This window comes from Athene noctua, chromosome 1 (genome assembly GCF_965140245.1).
Source record: "Athene noctua chromosome 1, bAthNoc1.hap1.1, whole genome shotgun sequence".
In the NCBI taxonomy this organism is placed as follows: domain Eukaryota; kingdom Metazoa; phylum Chordata; class Aves; order Strigiformes; family Strigidae; genus Athene; species Athene noctua.
Window position 1 is genome coordinate 123,770,929 of NC_134037.1, and position 20,316 is coordinate 123,791,244.

Consider the following 20,316-nt stretch of genomic DNA (forward strand, 5'->3'; position numbering starts at 1 on the left):
TCAATCTTCATAAATAAGGGCCAAGAAAAGAGGGGGAAAAGATCATCTATATTAGTGTAAAACTAAATCATACCTGAGCTAAAGGATTGAAAGTGTGATAAATACTAACTGGAAGAAACCTAAGTATACTGCTTCTCACACTGGTGGGAGAGTGAAGGAGGGTAGGCAGGCCAGAGTTTTTACTTCTCTAAATACTTAGTTTTGAAAACTTTTGGAAGTTTAACAGCACGCAACTGTCACAGTTATTAGAAGCTAAGAAGATGCTTTTCTATTCTCAGAAGATGTAAATGAGCAAGTTAATCTTGGATGTAAAGTCTTACCAGAAAAAAAGAAACACCTTATTGCAGACAGCTAAAAGGAATGGCAGACAAAAATATTCTGGCAATATTAGAATTTGTCGTACCCAGAGATAAGACATGTTAACTCAAGACAGTTTTCCTGACATAGTAATAACTGCGTGAAGAAAACCCACCACGTTTAGCAGCTCAGATGTCAAGTGTGAAGAACTAATTAATGGTTGGCCTAGATGACCTTCAAGGTCTTTTCCAACCTAGAGGAATTCTGTGAACTACAGGGCTGAGCCCATGAGCTGCTTCGTGCTGCAAGAGGTAAGACTGCTTCAGTCAGAGGACATGCTTAAGCAACAGGATAGATTGAAATATATATTCCATATGAGCATTTTTGTGCTCCATATAATCTGTAAAAACATACAGTTGGGGTTTACTATGAACTTTACAGAGACATCATTTCCTGCTATTCTACTTCTGATGAAAACAAATTTTAAATATGCCTTTAAGCCTAGCTAAATATTTAGATCTCATTCTTCCCAAAGGAAGAATTTTTAAGTCAAATTAAAAAAAAAAACACCAAAACCCAGAACTGTCTGAAAATCATCAAGAAATGCAGTTGTGGTCTTCTCCCTCTTCACCTTCTAAAGAGAGCTTTGGGAGCTGGATAAAGATGCATAGTAATTGTTGCTCAAATCAGATATGATTAAGAAAACAGATGGATGCTTAAATATAACACTGATTTTGTGCCTAAAAGAAACAGACCAAAGAGAGTTGGAACTACATCTGATTTATTTTTACTGGCACTGTGGTTTATTTAAAACTATTATGATTCAAGAATAACTGAATCATTCACAAAGTATGCTTTCTATAACCATGTGTAAATATTTGTGCCAAAACTAAAATTTTTAAATTAATTTAAATCTCTGCCTTTCAATTGAAAAGCTTCCTAGATTCAACTGTTGTAACTCTCTGTATATCAAACACTGTAAAATTTTTTTCCTGCCCAAATAAGTCAAGCAGATTAAGATAGAGCTTGATAATATTTCAACAGACATAAACTAGTTTTGAAAAAATTAAGGAATCTTAAGTGATTATAACAAAAACTATTTTTGAATTCCCAGAATGGTCCAGCTGAAGATAATTTATTTTGGAATTTAAATAAGACATTTGTTCAAGAAAAAAATAACAACTAACATACTTCTCTCCTGTAAGAAAGCACAGCCTCGAGTGTGTGTAATTGGCAGAGCTATAAACTACTGTTCAGCACGTGCTGACTATGCTCCACTGTAAAAAGACAAAAATTAAAAAGAAATAATCTCCCTTTCAGGTGTGCAAGATTTCTTCTCCAAATGCTGCCTGAAATGAGTAACAGCTGAAGTGTTCCCATACATTAGACTTGAAAGGGAAGTTAAGACACTCATCTTCATTTTTACGACTTCTGTTTTGGACAAAACCATGTTGCAGGGGCTAATAGCTAGTGGTGGTATTGACTGATCTCACGGAGGTGAATTAGTCTAGCTGTCTAGCTAAAGGCATGTGAACACTTCTATGATTTCCAGAACCTCTGCTCCTTGATAATACTGTAACTTTTTCAGGGTAAGAAATGAGGAAACCCTAACATATACTGCAAAATCATAGTTGCTAAACTGACATCAAATACTATAAACTACCAAACATCATTGTCCACACATGCACTTTCAACCCACCACTATACAAACAAATCCAACCCAATGCACAGACATCCCACTGACTCTAGATAAAGTCAGTCATACTTATCAGGATAGGGATTTTTTTGATTTGGTTTGTTGGTTGGGGTTTTTTCCCCATCCCTCCCTCAAAAAGATGAAGATACAGCAAAAGTCCTAGGAGCTCTGCAAGAACGTGCAGTAAGGAAAGGGTTCAACTAGATGCAATACAGGACAAATTTTCTAAAGTCAAGTTCAGTTGCAAAGAAACAGGGAGCCCATGTATTAGGGAACTGGAATCCATCTCTACTACAGTTCCTAAACGTCATTATAATTTACTTGTAACACACAAGGCACAGTTTTAAGAGGCAGAGCCTTCCAGAAGACTTCTGGTTCTCCCTGCGCAAGACAGACTAAAGAGAGCTTCCTTTAGTCACTCTCAAAACAATTTTCCATCTCCTTCAATGAATGGTTTGCTCTAGATTCCTCTGTCACAACATTACATTGCTTCGATTTTTTTAATTTACAGAACTTCATTCATAAAATCTGAAAGATTCTTCGGAAGACAGACTGTATAATAAACCAAAAAAACCCAAACATGTTTTCCAAACCAACACAAAAAATGGTGGCTTTTCTAACTGTTCAAACAATGGCCGGCCTATATAAATCTAGAATACATTCCTAGCAGCAATTGTTTCAACTGCAGTTTTCACCTTCAGTCTGAAAGGTAGCAACAACAAATCTTTGTTAAAATCTTATAATAGCTATCTATGTTTGAAAACTCATTTGCCGTGAATGCTCAGTGACACAACGAATTAGTTCTCAGCGAGCAACATCAAGAATGCAAATACTGACACACGGTGGACAGATGAAGTAAAACATGACAATACATCTGTGTTCCCAAGCACTTGTCTTGTTGCGCATGGTAACACACTTTCTCTAAGAAGTTTTGGGAGAATTCATGCCAAGAATTACTGGAATTATATTAGCACGACTGAAAACCCACAACGATTTTTAATGCCAGTGTATATTTTTGAATACAGAACTTAGGAAGAACTAGGAATAAAACTATTCCCTTCAGTTCAATCAATTTCAGTGCATCAGGACAGACTAGAACAAGATTTAAAAAATGAGTATTCATATTCAACAGAAGTTACCAGAATATTAGTGTAAACCATATAATCAAATATGCATTCCTAGCTGGAGCTAACACATCAGTGGTGAAGGGGCTGGATTCTAGTACGTCTCTCGTCTCAGTATTTACAGTAACAGATCAGCTGTGTTCTTATGTAGCCTGCACTCCTGAACCTACTGAACCAATACAGCCCCTCACTGCCCCCCAAAAGAGAATGTCACACTTGCCTAGTCTTTGATTCACCAGATCCTTCTATTTGCCTGACTCACTAGCTCAGTGGAAAAGATCCAGATTTTTTTCTTCTTTTCCAGAGCAGTTCTGTCATTTTAGCAAACAAAATTAAGCTTGCAAAAGAGATCTAACAAGTGCCAGGGCTGTCACAGGCAGTCCAAATGAGCTCTGAGCCAGGATCAAGGAGGACAGGCCACAGTGAAAACTCTTCCCCTTGTAGATGTAGTGAGTTGTTAAAGTTGCTCATTACATATCAAGAGACAGCACACACCCATACAGAAATTTTTACAATCAGCCTGACTGTCATTTCATCACAAAGGAAAAAAGCCCAGACATTGGTTTTCAGATATCAGGATGAGTTCTGCTGGGATGTTATATGGTGAAGTTACCTCTTCTAATTTCCAGATGAAAATCTGGATGTCACTAAATACAAATAAATACCTCTGGTAGCGGGGATTTCTTCCTGGTAACTTTCTTTCCCACAGAGCAGTCTCAATGGCAGGTCAGGCTCCTTCTCCCTCTGTTACCCTGAATCTTCAGCATTATGCAAACAAATTTTTAAAACCATTCTCATCTAAATTTATGTTATGCTTCCAAACCATACTGGTTTTCATTTCAGAAGTGTAGGTATGTCTCTGTGGCAGACATATGAGTTCTCTTCAAGAAAATCTATAAAGTAATGAATTAAAAAGCAAGCACAACTGGGGAAAAAAAAAGCTACAAAGAGAATCTTATAGCTGAGAAACTGAGTTCAGTCATACTATTTATTTCCCTGATTGTAATCCATCTGGATTTCAATTTATGGAAAAAAGGTCAGTTTCTATTACTATAAATCTGACACCTTACATCCCTATCAGCAGGCCAATACTGCATATCCTCCAAGTTTGTAAAAGAAAGGAAGAAAGCTTACCTGGAACCCATTTAATCTCCATTCCTATATCCTTTTCTTCCTGTTTTTTCTCTTTTTCTTGGATACTTTTCAAAAGTTCTCTGTACTTGGCAATTTGCTCTTCATCATCTTTTTGGCTCTTCCTGTGTTTGTCATCTTCCATTTCATGAGCTACATCACCACCTAGAAAGAGAGAGTAAAGCTATCACAGACAGCGTGAAGAAAGTGTTCAACCGAAGTTAATGTTTAGGAAACACACCTAAGTCACATACATAGTTTCTAACAAAATCTAAAATATTTTCATCTGTTATTCTCCCACAGAATATCAGTTTTAGCACTTCCATACTTAAGATGAAATGAGAATAGTAACTGAAAAGAGAAAAGGAAGTTTTTCCAGCAAAGGAAAAACTGCTGATCAGACATAGCATCCTTTGCTCCATTTTAACATTATTGGTTTCTGAGTCTGTTACAGCAGAGTATTGCCTAAATCTCAAAACACACTTTTGTGAAGCATTTTGAACCTGGAGTGCTATATTTTAGTAAATAAACCTTGCAAGATTCTGCAACAAAGATAATTGTTCAATGCCTTAATCTTCAGTGACTTGCTGAATTAACAAATGAAGCAAGATGGAAAGAGGTTTCTTCCCCTGACACCCCACCCCCCCCCACCCCCCCCGAAAAACACCATTACAATAAGCTTTTTAAAAAAAAAAATGTGTCAAAGAACAGGCTTTTAAGGCTTTAAAGATGCATCAGCTCCTTGAACTGTGCAGGGTCCTTTTTTCTTTCTCTCTGGTTTGGCAGAAAAGCCATGCTTCCTACAGTACCAAGTAGCACGGAGAGGGTAACTTATCTAGATTGCAGTTGCAAGGTAACACAGAGTGACCTCTGGTCACTGGCTAAAATTTAGGTGTGACACTGTTGTTCTCTTCCATATCCCATCACCAGAAGCAGCTGGCTATTGGCTGGAAGCAGAAATCTTTACTGTTCAGTAAACTGCAGCTGCTTTTCCACTTTCCTCCTCAGTAGCTGGGATCTGCTAAGAGGAAGTCATCTGCTCATGCAGCAAGCAAAAGACTTTGGAGAAGAAAAATAAGCCATTTTGTTGTTTCTTCTTCTTGCTATTACGTGAAATGAGAATTAAAGCTATACTGGATGGAAACTGGATAAGGAAGTGCTACTAATTTGTATTTATGACTTGGTTTTGCTAATTTTGCTAGGACAAATTTAAGTGACAATGCATATTGTCATACTTAATCATTTAGCTAAAACATGGTTTTCTTTTGTCAAATGTTCAACAACACCTTGAAAAACCCCTTAAGAACCTTTTCATTCTGTAAGCAAATAAAGAAAACTTGACAACAGCTGCAAGAAAGGAAAATGAGCTGAACATTCTCAAAGTTTGTTCAGAGTTCAAATAACTTTGTCACTAGTTTTCAAGTATCACGCTGCATTGCACAACATGAGGAGCCACTTTCTGATGGATATTAAGGCAGTAATGCTTCCTGCCAATAGCCTGTTCAAAGGCTTTTTGAACAAAACAAAGACCAAAAAGTTCTGGTGCATTAACAGCTGCACTGTAAGAAAAATACAATTATGAGAAAAAAGCTTTGTGAAGGAAAAAAAGGCAAAAGCTGATGAAATTTACAGTATAAAATACAAGTATATTCTTAATATTTTCAAAGGAGAGTAGTAAGAGAAGTGCTAAAAAAATAAAGGCCAAAAAAGTTAAAATCTGGAGGCAGGTCAGAAACATTCTGATACAATAGTCTGTAGGGCTGGTTTGTTTTTAAAAGCTGTTACTCATCACAAATATGAACAAATGCAGAGGCTCAATATACCAAATTGCTGACTGGCAGCTGTGTTAGCTGGGATCACATTCTTGTAATTACAGTGTTTTGAAGAGATCATATTCTCAGTTTAAGGTGATCTTGCAATGGCAGAATAGATCATTCCTTTTTGTTGTTGTTTTAACTTAACCTTACAAAATAAAGAGTAGAAAAATTATAGCAGACACAAGGTTTGACAAGAGGTCTGCTGCAAAGCTGAATTTCTTTTAAAGATGGAAAGATAAAATTCCTCCTCATGATGTAATGGCACACCAGAAAATTCAGCTACTAATCTGGACACTGATGGCCATACCATAAAAATGCACTACATGTCTCAATTCTACCCAAGGTAGTTACTCAAATTCAGACAAGACACATGAAAAAATGCCCTACAATGCACATAGACCCTGCAGAATGAAAAATAAAAAAGCTCTATGCTCCAGCATCCAAGAAGTAAGTCTGAGGTAGAGGTTATTGTGTTGTATTACAGCATGATATAAAAATTAAATGCATTGATGACCTTAGCCTTGAGTCAGAAAACAATGACAAACACTGTCACCGTGGGATTTTAACTCCACTTTCCCACATTCTCAGCACACTCTGAACAAGAAGTTGTGCAAATCCCATTAGTTCATCCAAATGATAATACAAAGAGGACAAAGTTAGAATTTAAAGTAATAAAAATAAGCTTATTCAAAGGGTATCACCATAGATATATTTTTGTACAATATTTTTCAGGAAGAAGACAGATATCTGAATAAGATAATTCAAACAGACAGAGAACTATAAAGAAATTTCTGGGGCTTTCTGCAGGCTTTAAGCACCTGGCTGCGCATGGATGTTCCTAGAGCTACACTTAAGCCAGCCAGATGTAAGCCAAGATCAACATGCCTGCAATCAGAGCTGGCCTGTCTAGTCATTTCATAATGGGGACCCACTGGCCTGCAAAAGCAGACACAGATATCTTCTTCAATTCTAAGTTACCGGACACCTCCAACAGTTTGTATGAGCTCTTCAGAAGGAAAGTTGAGATGACCCTTGTTCCCAGCCTTCCAAGCACCTTTTGTTTTTTATTAAATGACAAACCAACCCAACACCAAAGCTCCTGCAAACATGCTTTGGAAAAGTCTCCAACACCTGCATCAGTTGTATTAAGCTCCTGATGCTGCACAGAAAGAAAATAACCAGGTTGTGGTTTTTCTATTCTGTCCCATGAAATTCCACACAAGTTTGGCTATATCATAAACTGCTAACTCCTCTTGCTAGCTTATTTCCTTAGGAAATATTTTATCAATATGCCAAAACTACCCCACCAGAAATACTCTAAAGACAGATCCCTGTTACTGTCAAAGCAGAATTAACGCCTGAGAGCATCCGAAAAAGCTACACAGGAATCAGGGGTGGAAGCCAAGCCTGTTTAGTGCATTTTATAAATATCCCTTGCACTCAGGGACAATATTAAATAATTGCATGTTCTACTTCTGTCACCTTCTTTGCTTAGCCTTCTGTAATAGTTCCAGCAGATATAAACACATATGACTACTGTTCATTTTTAAGACAGCAAGGAGGACTGTACTGTCATGTGATAAAAGATTAAAGATGCATTTAAATTTATATATGTAATCAAGAGTTAATGCACCAAATAGATTTCAAAATTCTACAGATATTTAATAAATGCTGATTTTATTTAACATTAATTGCCAAAAATAACATTAGCAGCATTATTTTTTTAAAATGTACCAGCAACTCCTCCTTCCCAACTACTACATTTTCTTTCTCTATATTTGTTCATCTCCAGCATCGGTGCAGTGGCACAAAGCAAAAGATCTACTGTCTTTGTAAAAGAGTCTTGTATTGGAAGCCAAGAGACTGTGCTCCATCCTCAGACTCAATGTGGAAAACTGGGCTCCACATAAGTTCCCTACAAGTCTGTTGGTGTTCAATAAGTGTTTGGACAACTCTGAGATGTATGGTTTAAGTTGCCCTGTGCGGAGTCAGGACTTGGACTCAATGATCCTTGTGAGTCCCTTCCAACTCAGGATATTCTATGATTATACCATCAGGAACAGGTAATTAAAAATACCACTGATAAAAGTATTTTGGCATATAGTCTGTTCAGGTATTCTAGGTGGCTGTGCAAAGCAGAACTGCAGAAAAGATGTTGCTCTTGCAAAGACAGAACAAAAGCTTAGGCATAAAAACCATAATGCTTCATTTGAAGTGTATGACATTTTAAATGATACTAAGTCACTGGTGCTTATGGTCAAAATAGCAATTACAGGCTGGATTTGATGCACACCACAAATGCTTCCTAGCTGGAACAAACGTGTCCAAGTAACAGAAAATTCAGAAGCAATGTAAAGGAGGTACTTTGTGCTACGAACCACAACATACCAGGTCACTGAAATACTTGACATTACAAAACTGTTGTATAATAGTAATACTAACATTCATGACACACATATTTTATGTTGAAAAATTCCATAAAAACCAGATTAGAACAAGCCAACAAAAACCTGTTTATAAATAAAACATTTTAGTAAGTTAAAAAAATATGAGTAAAAGACCAGAACATTTTTTTCCTTATCACACTCCTACATTTCCATTCAAGCAGCTGACACTGATTTTTCCCATTTGTGCATAGTGCCACATAATTCTGCTGGATGGAATCCTGTCGGATGGAATTCTGCTTTTTATCACAAAACTGAATGGATAAAGGGTCAGGAACACATTAAAGACACGGCAATGTAATTCCTCTACTAATAACTTACTTTGCAAAACATCATTACAATCTAGACGTTTCCAGGTCTAAAATTTATTAGTGTGATAAGATTACTTAAGGTCAATTTCCTTCCCAGCAACGGAAGTTTACTTTTTATAATTTCTGAAGTGTTGCTCACTTACCATAACCCTATTACAGATGCTGTTCTTTAACACAGTGGTAGTCTTGTACATAATAAGAAGATGGAAATGCTTTCCCCTGCATCTACTGCTCCCATTTAGATACTTTATTAAGCATTACTAGATAAACTAAAGCTCACAGAGGTGCAGTTTGTAAGTGCATTTTTATGTAAGATGAGAAACAAATGGACATTAACCCTACCAAGATATTGCCAAGCTGAGTTTGCTGCCAGAAGATTTCCCAACTCTCTAACCAGAAAAATCTGTAATGTTCTTTTGCACGCTCCAAAATCATCTTTGATTGCAACAACCTGCTTTTATGCGGTATAAACCAATTTTAACATCTGTTTGAAAGACCTATGAAGGCTTAATGACATTTGCTTTGCCTTGGAATTTTGGCTATATATATTATTAATTAAGAGCAGACTGAATTTTAGAGTGAAAACAATGAAGGTAATTCAGGAATTTACATGTCGGTGAACCATACGCAGAAGATTTGCATACCTTATGAAGTTAGATCACATTCTCTTTATATTCCTAAGAAATATGTGAACCAAAGAGTATTTGAAAGATGCTACTACTACACTCTATAAAGTTCCCTTAAATACGTTCTGCTGCCTACTTTTCCTCTCACCTACCTAAGACCTATAGGTTAGGAATACCAGAAGCCCCAAGCACAGCTCTTCTCCACTGCCACTCACACTCCCCTGGTTACCCAAGAAGAGCTGCTGCTGGAGTGAAGAAGCTCTGTATGATCTACCTCTCCCTCAGGACCTTCTAAGGTCTGGAGTGCATTCAACACCCTGTCTAGGCCATTCCAGCAAGCACAGTTTTAGGGCAGCTTCTTCAGTATCTCCTTGCCCTGCAAAGACTTTACTATGTGTACAGAGTGCCATGAAGAGGACAAAACAGTGTATCAACCTATAGATAGATTTCTGCAGTGAACATGGTACCCAATTCCTTTATTCACTTCACATTTAGAACCAGGACTTTTCCTCTGAAAAGGAAGCACCTCCAGCTCTATTGAAAATAATTTTATCTCTGAAATGAAGAGATTAAAGTAGGCATTGCCGAACTTGACAAAAAAATGTTCAGGTACCCTGAAAAAAAGAGAGGGGTAAAAGGGATTTTAAAAAAGGGAAGAATATGATTTTACACTCAAAGGTGTAAGTTCCTATTCAGAAAGCAGCAATTTGGGGGGTCAATCATTAGGGTAACTCCTAATCACCTATCATTTGGTAATTTTTGATCAGTGTTACTCAGACTTCACAGAAAGGCAGCAGATCTTAGGACTGAATGAACAGAACAGCTATGACATTCTCTACATAAATCATTCAAATGTATGATGAAAAGCAACTTCTTTTTAACAGATTTACCATATCAGCAATAAAGAAAATATGCCATGACTCAGATGACCTGTGATCTCACTACTTGAAATCACTTCACTTACAATCATTATACTTGGCTTAATCAAACATTAATTACATCAGGTAAAGAGATTTTGCAGTAAGAAATGAAAAATCAGAAAGCTGCTTTAAAGCTAGAGTGTTAATAGTGAAGTCAAACTCTCACTAACAAACCGAAGTAAGCTGTAACTCCAAATTCAGCAAACACAGCCTTCAAAAAGAATGTAGTAATTTTGGGGTCATACTAATTATACTATTTATTTGGAGAATCAGGTTTGCATAATAAATCTCAACTGTGTCTTTAGAGATACTGTTTTAAAATCTTGTACATGTGTTTTCTTATGTATCAAGAACACTGGAAAAGTGTATTTAACTCAAACAAAAAAAAAAGAAATAAACTCTACAGCTTCAATGTTAACACGCCTAATTTACGAATCTTTTAAAAAATAATTTTTTAGCATCTGTCAGTGTTCTTTCACCAATCCATTTATTTCCTTATAGTAAAGATGGAACAAAAAATACCAATGTGCTCACCACCAATTTCTTTCCACTTTTAACTCACACACACAAAAAAAGTAAGTCTGTGCCACTTGCATCTCACAGATGTTTAGCTCTGGAGGAAATGGTTATTTTCATAGTAGGGCCTGACCACAGCTTTTATACAACAAGCACAATATTGTCCCTATAAAAGATGACATTCAAAGCATTTTCTAAAGATATAATTTACATATTTAGAACTTTTGTTGAAGACACTGCAGATAATGATTTCGCGGACAACATTTATTAATATAAGTACCTGGCTGCTGTTCTTCCTCTTCTTCACTAGATGAAGCCAAATAAGCTTGAAAATCCATGTCAAGAAGTTCCTCTTTTTTAAAAGTTCTGCTAAGTGACATTACTCGTTCATGATCTGTCTCATCCCATGTGATATCTACCTTAAAAATAAGAATGCCATTTGGAGAAGCTGAAACACTAAAATTAAACATTGTAACTCTGTCTTTTTAGGGAAAATTATTTGATACATTCCATTGAAGAAGCAGTGTAAACCTGTTACTAATGTTCTCCACAATAATTAGCTATAATAACCATTTACTAAAATAAATTTAGTTACAACTTTTTGGAAGTTGTTCTACAAAGAGTTTTAACTACATGAAAGGATGAAGAAGTCTCCTCATGCACTGAAGAGTTCTGTAACAGCAGGTCACACAACACGAAAACTCTGTAAGACAAATTTCCTTTGTGGCAGTAGATACTAGTGCTGAAGCAGCTACCATCTCCTGTTTCTTTCCTCTTCCAGAATCAACTCACTCCTGGAATCAGGCATGGATTGCAGTGGGGACAATGAAAGTGTTTGCACAACTTCACTCTCAACTGGAAGGTGAAAGAGACCTGACTGAAAAATGATCCAGCAGAAACTTATTCCTCAATTAATCTGCTTGAGTAATCTGGTTCACTTCATGGCCAGATGAAAGTTTTGGCTGTCACTTAAGACAGAGTAAGAACAAATAGCTACAAGGAAGGGAAGCAACTGTTTAAGCCTGGCACTACCATCAGAAAGGCTCTTGAGCATCACACAAATACCCATTTTTAGCCAAATTAGAAGATTTAATTGTGAATAACAAAGTAATTCCATGTGCAGCTTGTACAGAGGTATAATGAGGTCAAAATGTACTATTTAATATGTAACAAAGAAGCTGGATCTCTTAAAATCCAAAACTTGAGCTTATTTATGGGGTTGCAACTTGTGGCTCTGTAACATGCTTACATCTTTTAATATGTTTGATGTCTTTATTTCAAAATGGTCAAGATAACCAGGAATCTTTTCCCCACTACTTAATATAATTTATAAGCTGACAGTAAAACTAAACAAATTAGAAAAACATTAGAAAAACATTGTAAAGATACCTTTGATGTTCCCATGGCAGCAGATGTGAAGTACTTTGGCTTATATACAGCTACATTTACTTCCGAGACTACATCTTTTGGCTTATCGTCAAATGTAACATTATCTGGAATAAATCTTAAAGGCAAACATGTTATTATTCAAATACACTGAGAAATTTCATAGTATAAACAGCCTAAAGTTTTCATGAGTATGGTACATCAGTACAAAAGAATTTGCTAAAATAAAAAGTTGGTAAGCCTGAAAAGGAAATAAATGAAATGGACATGTACTCCCCATATGTAAGATTAACTCTCTGGCTTCTGCACAGCTATTCCACAGGTTTTCAAGGTATAAAACAACACCATGTTAGGAAAGTAAATTACACAATTTTCAGTTAGGTATTAGCAGGGTCAGGGGTGGTTTTCTGGGTGTTTTAGTTTTTTTTAAGAATCACGTTTTCAGGAAGCTGAATATTAAAAATTCAAAAGAAAAAAGTGAATTCAAAACATTTTAGAAAAGCTTGGTACATCTTTAACACTACAACTAGCAGGGAGAAAAAATATCAAGAAGACCGAAGTCATATGTAATGATGGAAGTCATTAGATAAAAAAACCCCCTAACGCCTTTGTACATTACATTAGAAATTACTTGGGTTGGCTTTTTTTTTTCTTTAGTCATTGCAAATGTAATATGATGAATACTATTCAACATTGAAATTTAACGAAGGACAAGATTAGGAAAAGCATTGGAGAATTTTAAATAGCTGTGACTGTTGTAAAACATTATCTTCCTTGTGTTTAAAAGCATAAAAAGTTACATGGTGATTTGGCATACATCATCTTTTCCAAAATGGTTCAAAGCAAATTAATTAAGTTCTGCTAGAAAATGATTCAAAGCAAAAAATACATCTTTCACTAACTTCCAAGAACACCCATAACATGGGCCCTAGCAGACAAAGCCAGCCTCTGTCAAATCTCAATGCGATTTAGTAACTTCTCTTCTGCTCAGACTAGAAGGCTTTTTTGTAACAAAAGGATATAGTAACAATAAAGCACGATTATAATTTTAAATTCTTTCTTCCCAAACGTGACTTTTGAAACATTAGAGCTTCCAGCTCATTCATAGGGGTTAGCATAGTAATCTATTGCAGCTTCATGACAACAGAAGTAATTTCTTGCCTTGTGGTAAGCAATCCTGCAAAAGAGCCACTTCTGGACCCTTGGGGGGAGGGGGTGGGTGGGGAAAGGCAGCAGTATGTTGCTTTGTTTTCTAAATCCTATCACTTTACTTAATTGTACCAAAAGGTTGAAGATACAACCAGAACATTTTACCAGACTTCTCTGAGAATACTCTCTCTATGCAGAAATCCTCTCAAACTTCCCATATTCCAGTAAAAATTCTCAAGAAGAAGGGAAAAGAATCAAAGGGAAATCTAACAACTCATTGGATGCCTAATTTATTTTCATATCTCAGTTACACAATAAAGACAAAAAGGTTTACTCCAAATTATTTTGAATTGGCTTTAATTCTCCCTCCCCCCCCCCGCCCAACATGTAATTAAGTCACCACTCAAGTTACCTCAGGTCTATAAAAGAGCAGCTACTTTCAAATTCCAGTCCATCGCATTCCTCATAAATCTTACTGGCTGTTTCAGGAGAATCACATTCTACAACTGCATAGAAGTATTTCAGTCTCTTAAATTGATACTCACGCAGCTTTTCCCTATAAAGCCTGAAAAAGTGGAAAACACAATCAAGTGAGCTGGCTTTAACAACTATTCATTAGCAAAATATTTTAATTTATTAAAAATACGCACCAAACACTCTCCTAATCTTCTAATAAGATTAGATGTTAAACAGCATGAAGTTCCACCAGTATCTGTTCAGTTGTAGTGACGTAAAAAGACTTATTCACACCATTTTATTAAGTGTATGCTTTCTGTTTCTGACTCTGCTTCCCACAGGCATCGTAAGGTTAGAGCAGGGCATAGAATAGCATATTTGTATGCCTCTGTGCAGGCCACAGAAAGTAGTATTTAATAGTTCCTATCAAATTGTTTGCAATTATCCTAGCTCCTAACAAGGCTGGTGAAAAGAATGTTCACACATAAGTAAGAGTACATGTTAAGAACACAGGAGAAACTGCGAGACTGGAAGGACAGGATTGCAGATGCTCGCACTAGGAAAAGGAGGTGTAAGAGTGATGAGTAAGGAAGTGGTACGGTGAGGACAGGAATTGGATACTAACTTGGGTAGCACAGGTGGTGGTAGTGTCATAGCAAGACAAAAAGAAAAAGCAGAAAAGAGACTGAGAAGTGGATAAATTGGTGGAAGGATGCAGGAGAGAGACCACAGGGCCGAGGTCCCATCCTGTGAATTGAAAGGGTACATACACAGGCATCACTGAGGTGTCACTGGCATATCGGGATTTCCGTCTGTTGTACTCAAGAATTTCTAGAGCCCACTGAGCAGTAAATCCAACATTTCAGGATGCACCCTGACGCACACAGCGAAGCTGACTTCAGCACGTGCTGAGTTCATCATAGAATTCCCTGATGCTCTACGCACTTTCTTCAAAGGGATCTGCACTTATTTTAGAGGCATCCAGATTTTCCAAATGTAGGGCAGTCCAATGGGATGTATTATACAAAAGTGGCCCCAGTCAGGCTGCCAAACATCTGGAAATTCTGGAAAAATATGAAAGAAAAACCTCTCAAGTTCCATACAGACAAGACTTTCAAGCAGAACAAAAGGGGGGAAAAAAAAGAATAAAATAAAAGACATGCCTGAAGAAGCCTGCACAATGGCAGGCCTGATGAGCTCAGGCTGGTAAGCCAGGGCTGCGGCTGGTGGCATTCAAAACTCAATCTGGGAATTCTTGGCCTAAATTAGGGTCCTGTTGATTATGCAGATAAAAATTTTGATAGTAAGTAATAAAGGGAGTTTACTGCATAAATGGCAATTTGTTGAGGAGAAATGCTATATTAAGCTCTCCACACATTTGTTCCATTTATTATTCCAATGAGCTACATAGTAAAAATTTTGAACTCACTTAACAAGTAAATCTTCTCAAGTTTCATCATAATGCATTTATTCAATGCACTGATAATGACCAGGGCCAGTTGTAAAACATCCCTTGAAAAAGCTATAAAATTAAGGCATCCACACGGAACTTCCACATATGAACTTTTGGAAACAGGAGTTGATTGGGATTTTCACTGAGAATTAAGACATATTGAAGCTCTCATTTGAAGATAAAGTTAATACCCATCATTCTCTGTGGTATTCTCTGGAAGATCGAACAGTTCCACAGGTCCTTTTTGTTCTTCCTCTTTCAATCTCTCTTTTCCAAACTCTGAAGGATAAATCTACACATACAACACACAAAAGTAAATTTTTAACAGTAGCAACACAACTAAGAAAAAAATATTTCTCAGCAAGTCTTTTTGACTTTTTGTTTTTTATCTAAAATCAGTAAAGGGATCAATGCCATAAACTTTAATACCCTCTTAATTTTAGTTTACAGAAAAGACAGTAGAATATAAAACTCTCTTAGGAATGAGAATTTTTTCAGACAGATGAAGAACAACAGGAATCCTGACCATTCATTTTGCTATGGCCCTTTTGAGAAAAGGGTATTTGACTAACATTGCTCAGAAAGCTGGAGGCAGACGCTAGAAACAGAAAAAGATAATCAATGAGAATTCAGTTTATTAGTAACTCAGAAGTGGTGAAAGACAAGAGGTGTTGTGCAATAGTAAATGAGTTGGAAGGCACCTAGAAATTGCCAAATTTAAGGCTGGGTTATCTACCATAATGACTACTGAAAATTAAGATAGCCAAGGAAATGTAGTCTCCCCCCTGCTAGACTTTGAGAACTTCACTAGTTGTCTCAGAAAAGCAGCACTTAGAGCCAGCCTCATAAACAAAAGAAGTTAACAGCTTTGGGATCTAACTCTACCTAATACCTGTTGCTGAAAAGCAGCACATGTTTATTTCTAATCCAGAGAGTTAAACTGCAACACAATTTCTTATTTATCATGTTAATGTCTCTTTGATTCTCCATAAAACGTCTTTGCTCTTATTTTGTAGCGCTTTTTTTTTTTTTTTTTTTTTTCCCTTCACACAGTAAAAGCCAGTAGTCCTTTTAGAAATCAGGTCTTACCTTAACAGAAAACACTCTTCCTCCTTTGGGCGTGAAAGAGCTAAATAGAGCCAGCAAATCCTTAGCCTTCAGTCTATCCCAATCCATATTACAAACAGCCAATCTGCTTGTAACCTGAACAGAGAAAAAAAAACAGGACATAAAGTTCATAGATTTAATTCCTGACTGCTGTGGGGAATACACACTACTCTAGCAGCTATCCTCAGTAAAAACTGAAAGTCAGCAACAAACAGCTGAAAAACTAAAAGCATTTTCCTCAAGAGTATCACTAAAACTATCAAAGATCAGAAGCAGCAATCACAAGAGCTGATAAAGAGGACACATATAGTGAAGCTTCAGAGAACAGACTGCACCAATCACAGATCTAGGTCTGCAGTTAGAACATCAGCACTTAGGATTTCATTATCATCATATGGTTAGTCACAACAGCAACTAGTATCACAGTATTATAACAGCACTAGAGTACTGGATTTCTTATACACTAACTGTTTAAAAGTCTTACTTCATTGTCTAATGATTTAATATTTTCTTAAAGTGAGAATTAAAAAATTTTAAAAAGTGAAAACAACCATAAGTGAACTAAAGCAGTACTATTTAAGTTCTGGAATTTCTAAAAATCTCAATTCTATTTGTACCTTCACTCATAAATATCTATCTACAGGAAAGCCTCTGCGCAGAGGGAAGAAAAAGTGAAAACTGCAAGTCTTATTCTCGTGCGATTTCATCATCACTCGCATTCTGTAACTAGAGGGTTGAAAAACCTTTATGAAAAATACTTTCACAAACTGTTTCATAGATGGTCTATAATGAACTCACAAAAGTGTACATTACTGAGTTTGTCACAAAACAACTTTTCACATGCCAAGTATTGTTACCTCATCTCCACGAGGGGCATCTTTATCTAGCTCACGCCATGAATGCTCTATGTCTGGCTCCTTTGGAAATAGCTCATTTAAATCCTCATCATCCTCTGAACTTGTTTCAATGTTCCCTATGCCTCTAGCTAGATCAGGCCCACTATCACTTTCTTCATCATCTTCTGAATCACTGTCTTCTTCACCCGTTTCCCCATCATCTTCTGACTCCTCTTCGTCGCTCGTTTCCCCATCACCTTCTGGCTCCTCTTCTCCCAATTCTCCATACTCAGAAGCATCACTTGCAGAAATTTCTTCTTCTAAGTGGCTTTTACTAATGTTACTTTGATCACAGGTGTCTGCAGTCACTGAAAGATAAACATCAGATATCTATTTTTATGTTGGAATTACATATGATCCTTTACAAAGGAGGAAGAAAACCTCAGTTTTTCTTCATGCAAATTTACTGAACCCCTGAAATGCATAATGAGGCAGGAACAAATTACATCAGGGAAGTGCAAACAAAATAAATCATCAACACTGCCTCTTTATCTTGTATTATCTAACCTACTTGCTCTTTAGGTCTCAAACTCTAATGAAATATTACTCTGTTATTCTATTCATATTCTATTCAATCAACAGATAGAAATTAGATTTCTGTCATGTAGGCTATACACATGCACAAGAAAAATAAAGAAAGTTTTTCTTCAAGTCACTTGTTTTCTCTGATGTCCTCTAATATTAATGGCTTCATGCTGCCCTCCTTAAGCTGTCAGTCAACAAGTGTTGATATGTTGAAACTTCCATGGTATCAGACTTAATATTTGTTATTCAATTTGATAAATACAGTAGTGTATACATTACTATGTATTTTACTTTTCATACCAACAATTTCAGCTCCAGCAATTAAAAGGACATGTTCACAATCTTAGTGAAGAATCAGCCTTGATTCTATAAAAAGCTGACCAACTCCGATTCTTCAGCAACACCAAACCCAAGTTAGCTATTTTATAACTGATCTTATGAAAGATCATCCATGGATAAAGCAAAAGCAACAACATCCAAGTCAACAGAGCCAAATTCTACCTGTTATCTTAACAACTAACCTGATTGTTTTATTTTTCCTCCTAGGGAATGGTCTTTCCTGGGAGCTTTAACTGATTTAGTACTAGTTGGTTGTGAAGACTTTTGCTTGTTTTGACTTGAAACTGATCTTCCTCCCAATGCATCTCCTTGCTTGTTTTCCCCTTTGTGTAAAAGGCCCCTGTTTCCCCCAGAGCGATCAACTTCTGTGGCAATTTTCTTAGAGTCCTCTTTCAAGTGGAGTTTAGATGCAATTTTTTCTCCTTCATTTCTAAGGTCACATAGTTTTGTCACCACTTCACATGTTTGGTCCACCCCTTGTTTGTTTATTTCACTCTCATCTCTAGAGAGAACATCAGTAAGCAGCTTTGCAGAATCTGCTTCTTCTTTAGATTTAGCTTTTTTTTTCTTTTTTTTCTTTTCAGTATGTTCTTTACTATCATGTTCTGAAAGATCAGAGTCGGATTCTGACAGGGCGTAAAATTTCCTGAGGTTCTCTGTAGAACTATAGTTAACAGGGCGACCTCTTTTATCCACTGTATATTTCAGCTTAAACTTCTTGTCATGAAACATAGCTCGGAACCGTTTGTCAATCTTGATTTTACGTTCTTTTTCAGGCATCTCCCAAAATCTGGGATCCCTAGTAACGCGGCTAAACCGCCTGTCATTCAGTATTTCCTCTTGGGATGACATTTTTGATGCTGCTGAAGACTTGGACATCTACAATACGGAAAGAAAAAACAAACCAGTTGCAATTAAAAAACCTGGTTAACATAGATTTAGAAACATAATTGAAAAATTTATAAAGAATTAAGCAAAGTCAGATTTCTAACCTGTACCTAAAAAGTTATTGCCAAAAGCACATGATGCCATTTAAATGAGCCACAAATAGCCCTGTAAGTACCACAGTCTTGGCCACAATTCTTAGCTCTCTCAGATAATGGATACGCAACTAAAAAGACCATATCAGCTGCACACACAGCCTGAAGCGATTCCCTATCAGTCCCGAACAAGGCCTCAAGCAGAAACACAGAATCAACTAGGTTGGAAAAAACCTTGAAGATCATCCAGTCCAACCATTAACCTCATAGTGTCCGCTCTCAACTCCACCAGATCCCTCATCGCTGGGTCAACCCGACTCTTCAACCCCTCCAGGGATGGGGACGGGGACTCCACCACTGCCGTGGGCAGCCCAATCCAATGCCCTAAAACCCGTTCTGGAAAGAAATGCTTCCTAATATCTAGTCTAAACCTGCCCTGGCACAGTTTGAGGCCATTCCCTCTTGTCCTATCGCTTGTTACTTGGTTCAAGAGACTCATCCCCAGCTCTCTGCACCCTGCTTTCAGGGAGTTGTAGAGGGCCATGAGGTCTCCTCCCCTCAGCCTTCTCCAGACTAAACCCCCCCAGTTCCCTCAGCCGCTCCCCATCAGACCTGTGCTCCGGACCCTGCACCAGTTTCATTGTCCTTCTCTGGACACACTCGAGTCATTCAATGGCCTTTTTGTAGTGAGGGGCCCAAAACTGAACACAGACATCGAGGTGCGGCCTCACCAGTGCCGAGTACAGGGGTAAGATCCCTTCCCTGTCCCTGCTGGCCGCGCTATTGCTGACACAAGCCAGGATGCCATTGGCCTTCTTGGCCACCTGGGCACACTGCTGGCTCCTGTTCAGCCGGCTGTCAATCAGCACCCCCAGGTCCCTCTCTGACTGGCAGCTCTCCAGCCACTCCTCCCCAAGCCTGTAGCGCTGCTGGGGGTTGTTGTGGCCCAAGGGCAGCCCCCGGCATTTGGCCTTATTGAAGCTCATGCAGTTGGCCTCAGCCCATGGCTCCAGCCTGTCCAGGTCTCTCTGCAGAGCCTCCCTACCCTCGAGCAGATCAGCACTCCCACCCAACTTGGTGTCGTCTGCAAACTGACTGAGGGTGCACTCGATCCCCTCGTCCAGATCATCAATAAAGATGTTA

The 20,316-nt window shown here is 37.5% G+C and overlaps 1 protein-coding gene across 2 annotated transcripts in view; it reads right to left on the reverse strand.

Moving 5' to 3' along the window:
- Nucleotides 1–20,316, reverse strand: part of ESF1 (ESF1 nucleolar pre-rRNA processing protein homolog) — a 33,982-nt gene that overhangs the window by 13,181 nt on the left and 485 nt on the right. For both annotated transcript variants that reach the window (XM_074917198.1, XM_074917109.1), the window contains exons 2-9: nucleotides 18,376–19,072; nucleotides 17,291–17,637; nucleotides 16,416–16,529; nucleotides 15,518–15,618; nucleotides 13,830–13,982; nucleotides 12,272–12,386; nucleotides 11,163–11,301; nucleotides 4,252–4,413 (exon numbers count right to left, since the gene is read on the reverse strand). In XM_074917198.1, the coding sequence (XP_074773299.1) occupies nucleotides 4,252–4,413; nucleotides 11,163–11,301; nucleotides 12,272–12,386; nucleotides 13,830–13,982; nucleotides 15,518–15,618; nucleotides 16,416–16,529; nucleotides 17,291–17,637; nucleotides 18,376–19,072 (1,828 nt within the window). The remainder of the gene's footprint in view (nucleotides 1–4,251; nucleotides 4,414–11,162; nucleotides 11,302–12,271; nucleotides 12,387–13,829; nucleotides 13,983–15,517; nucleotides 15,619–16,415; nucleotides 16,530–17,290; nucleotides 17,638–18,375; nucleotides 19,073–20,316) is intronic.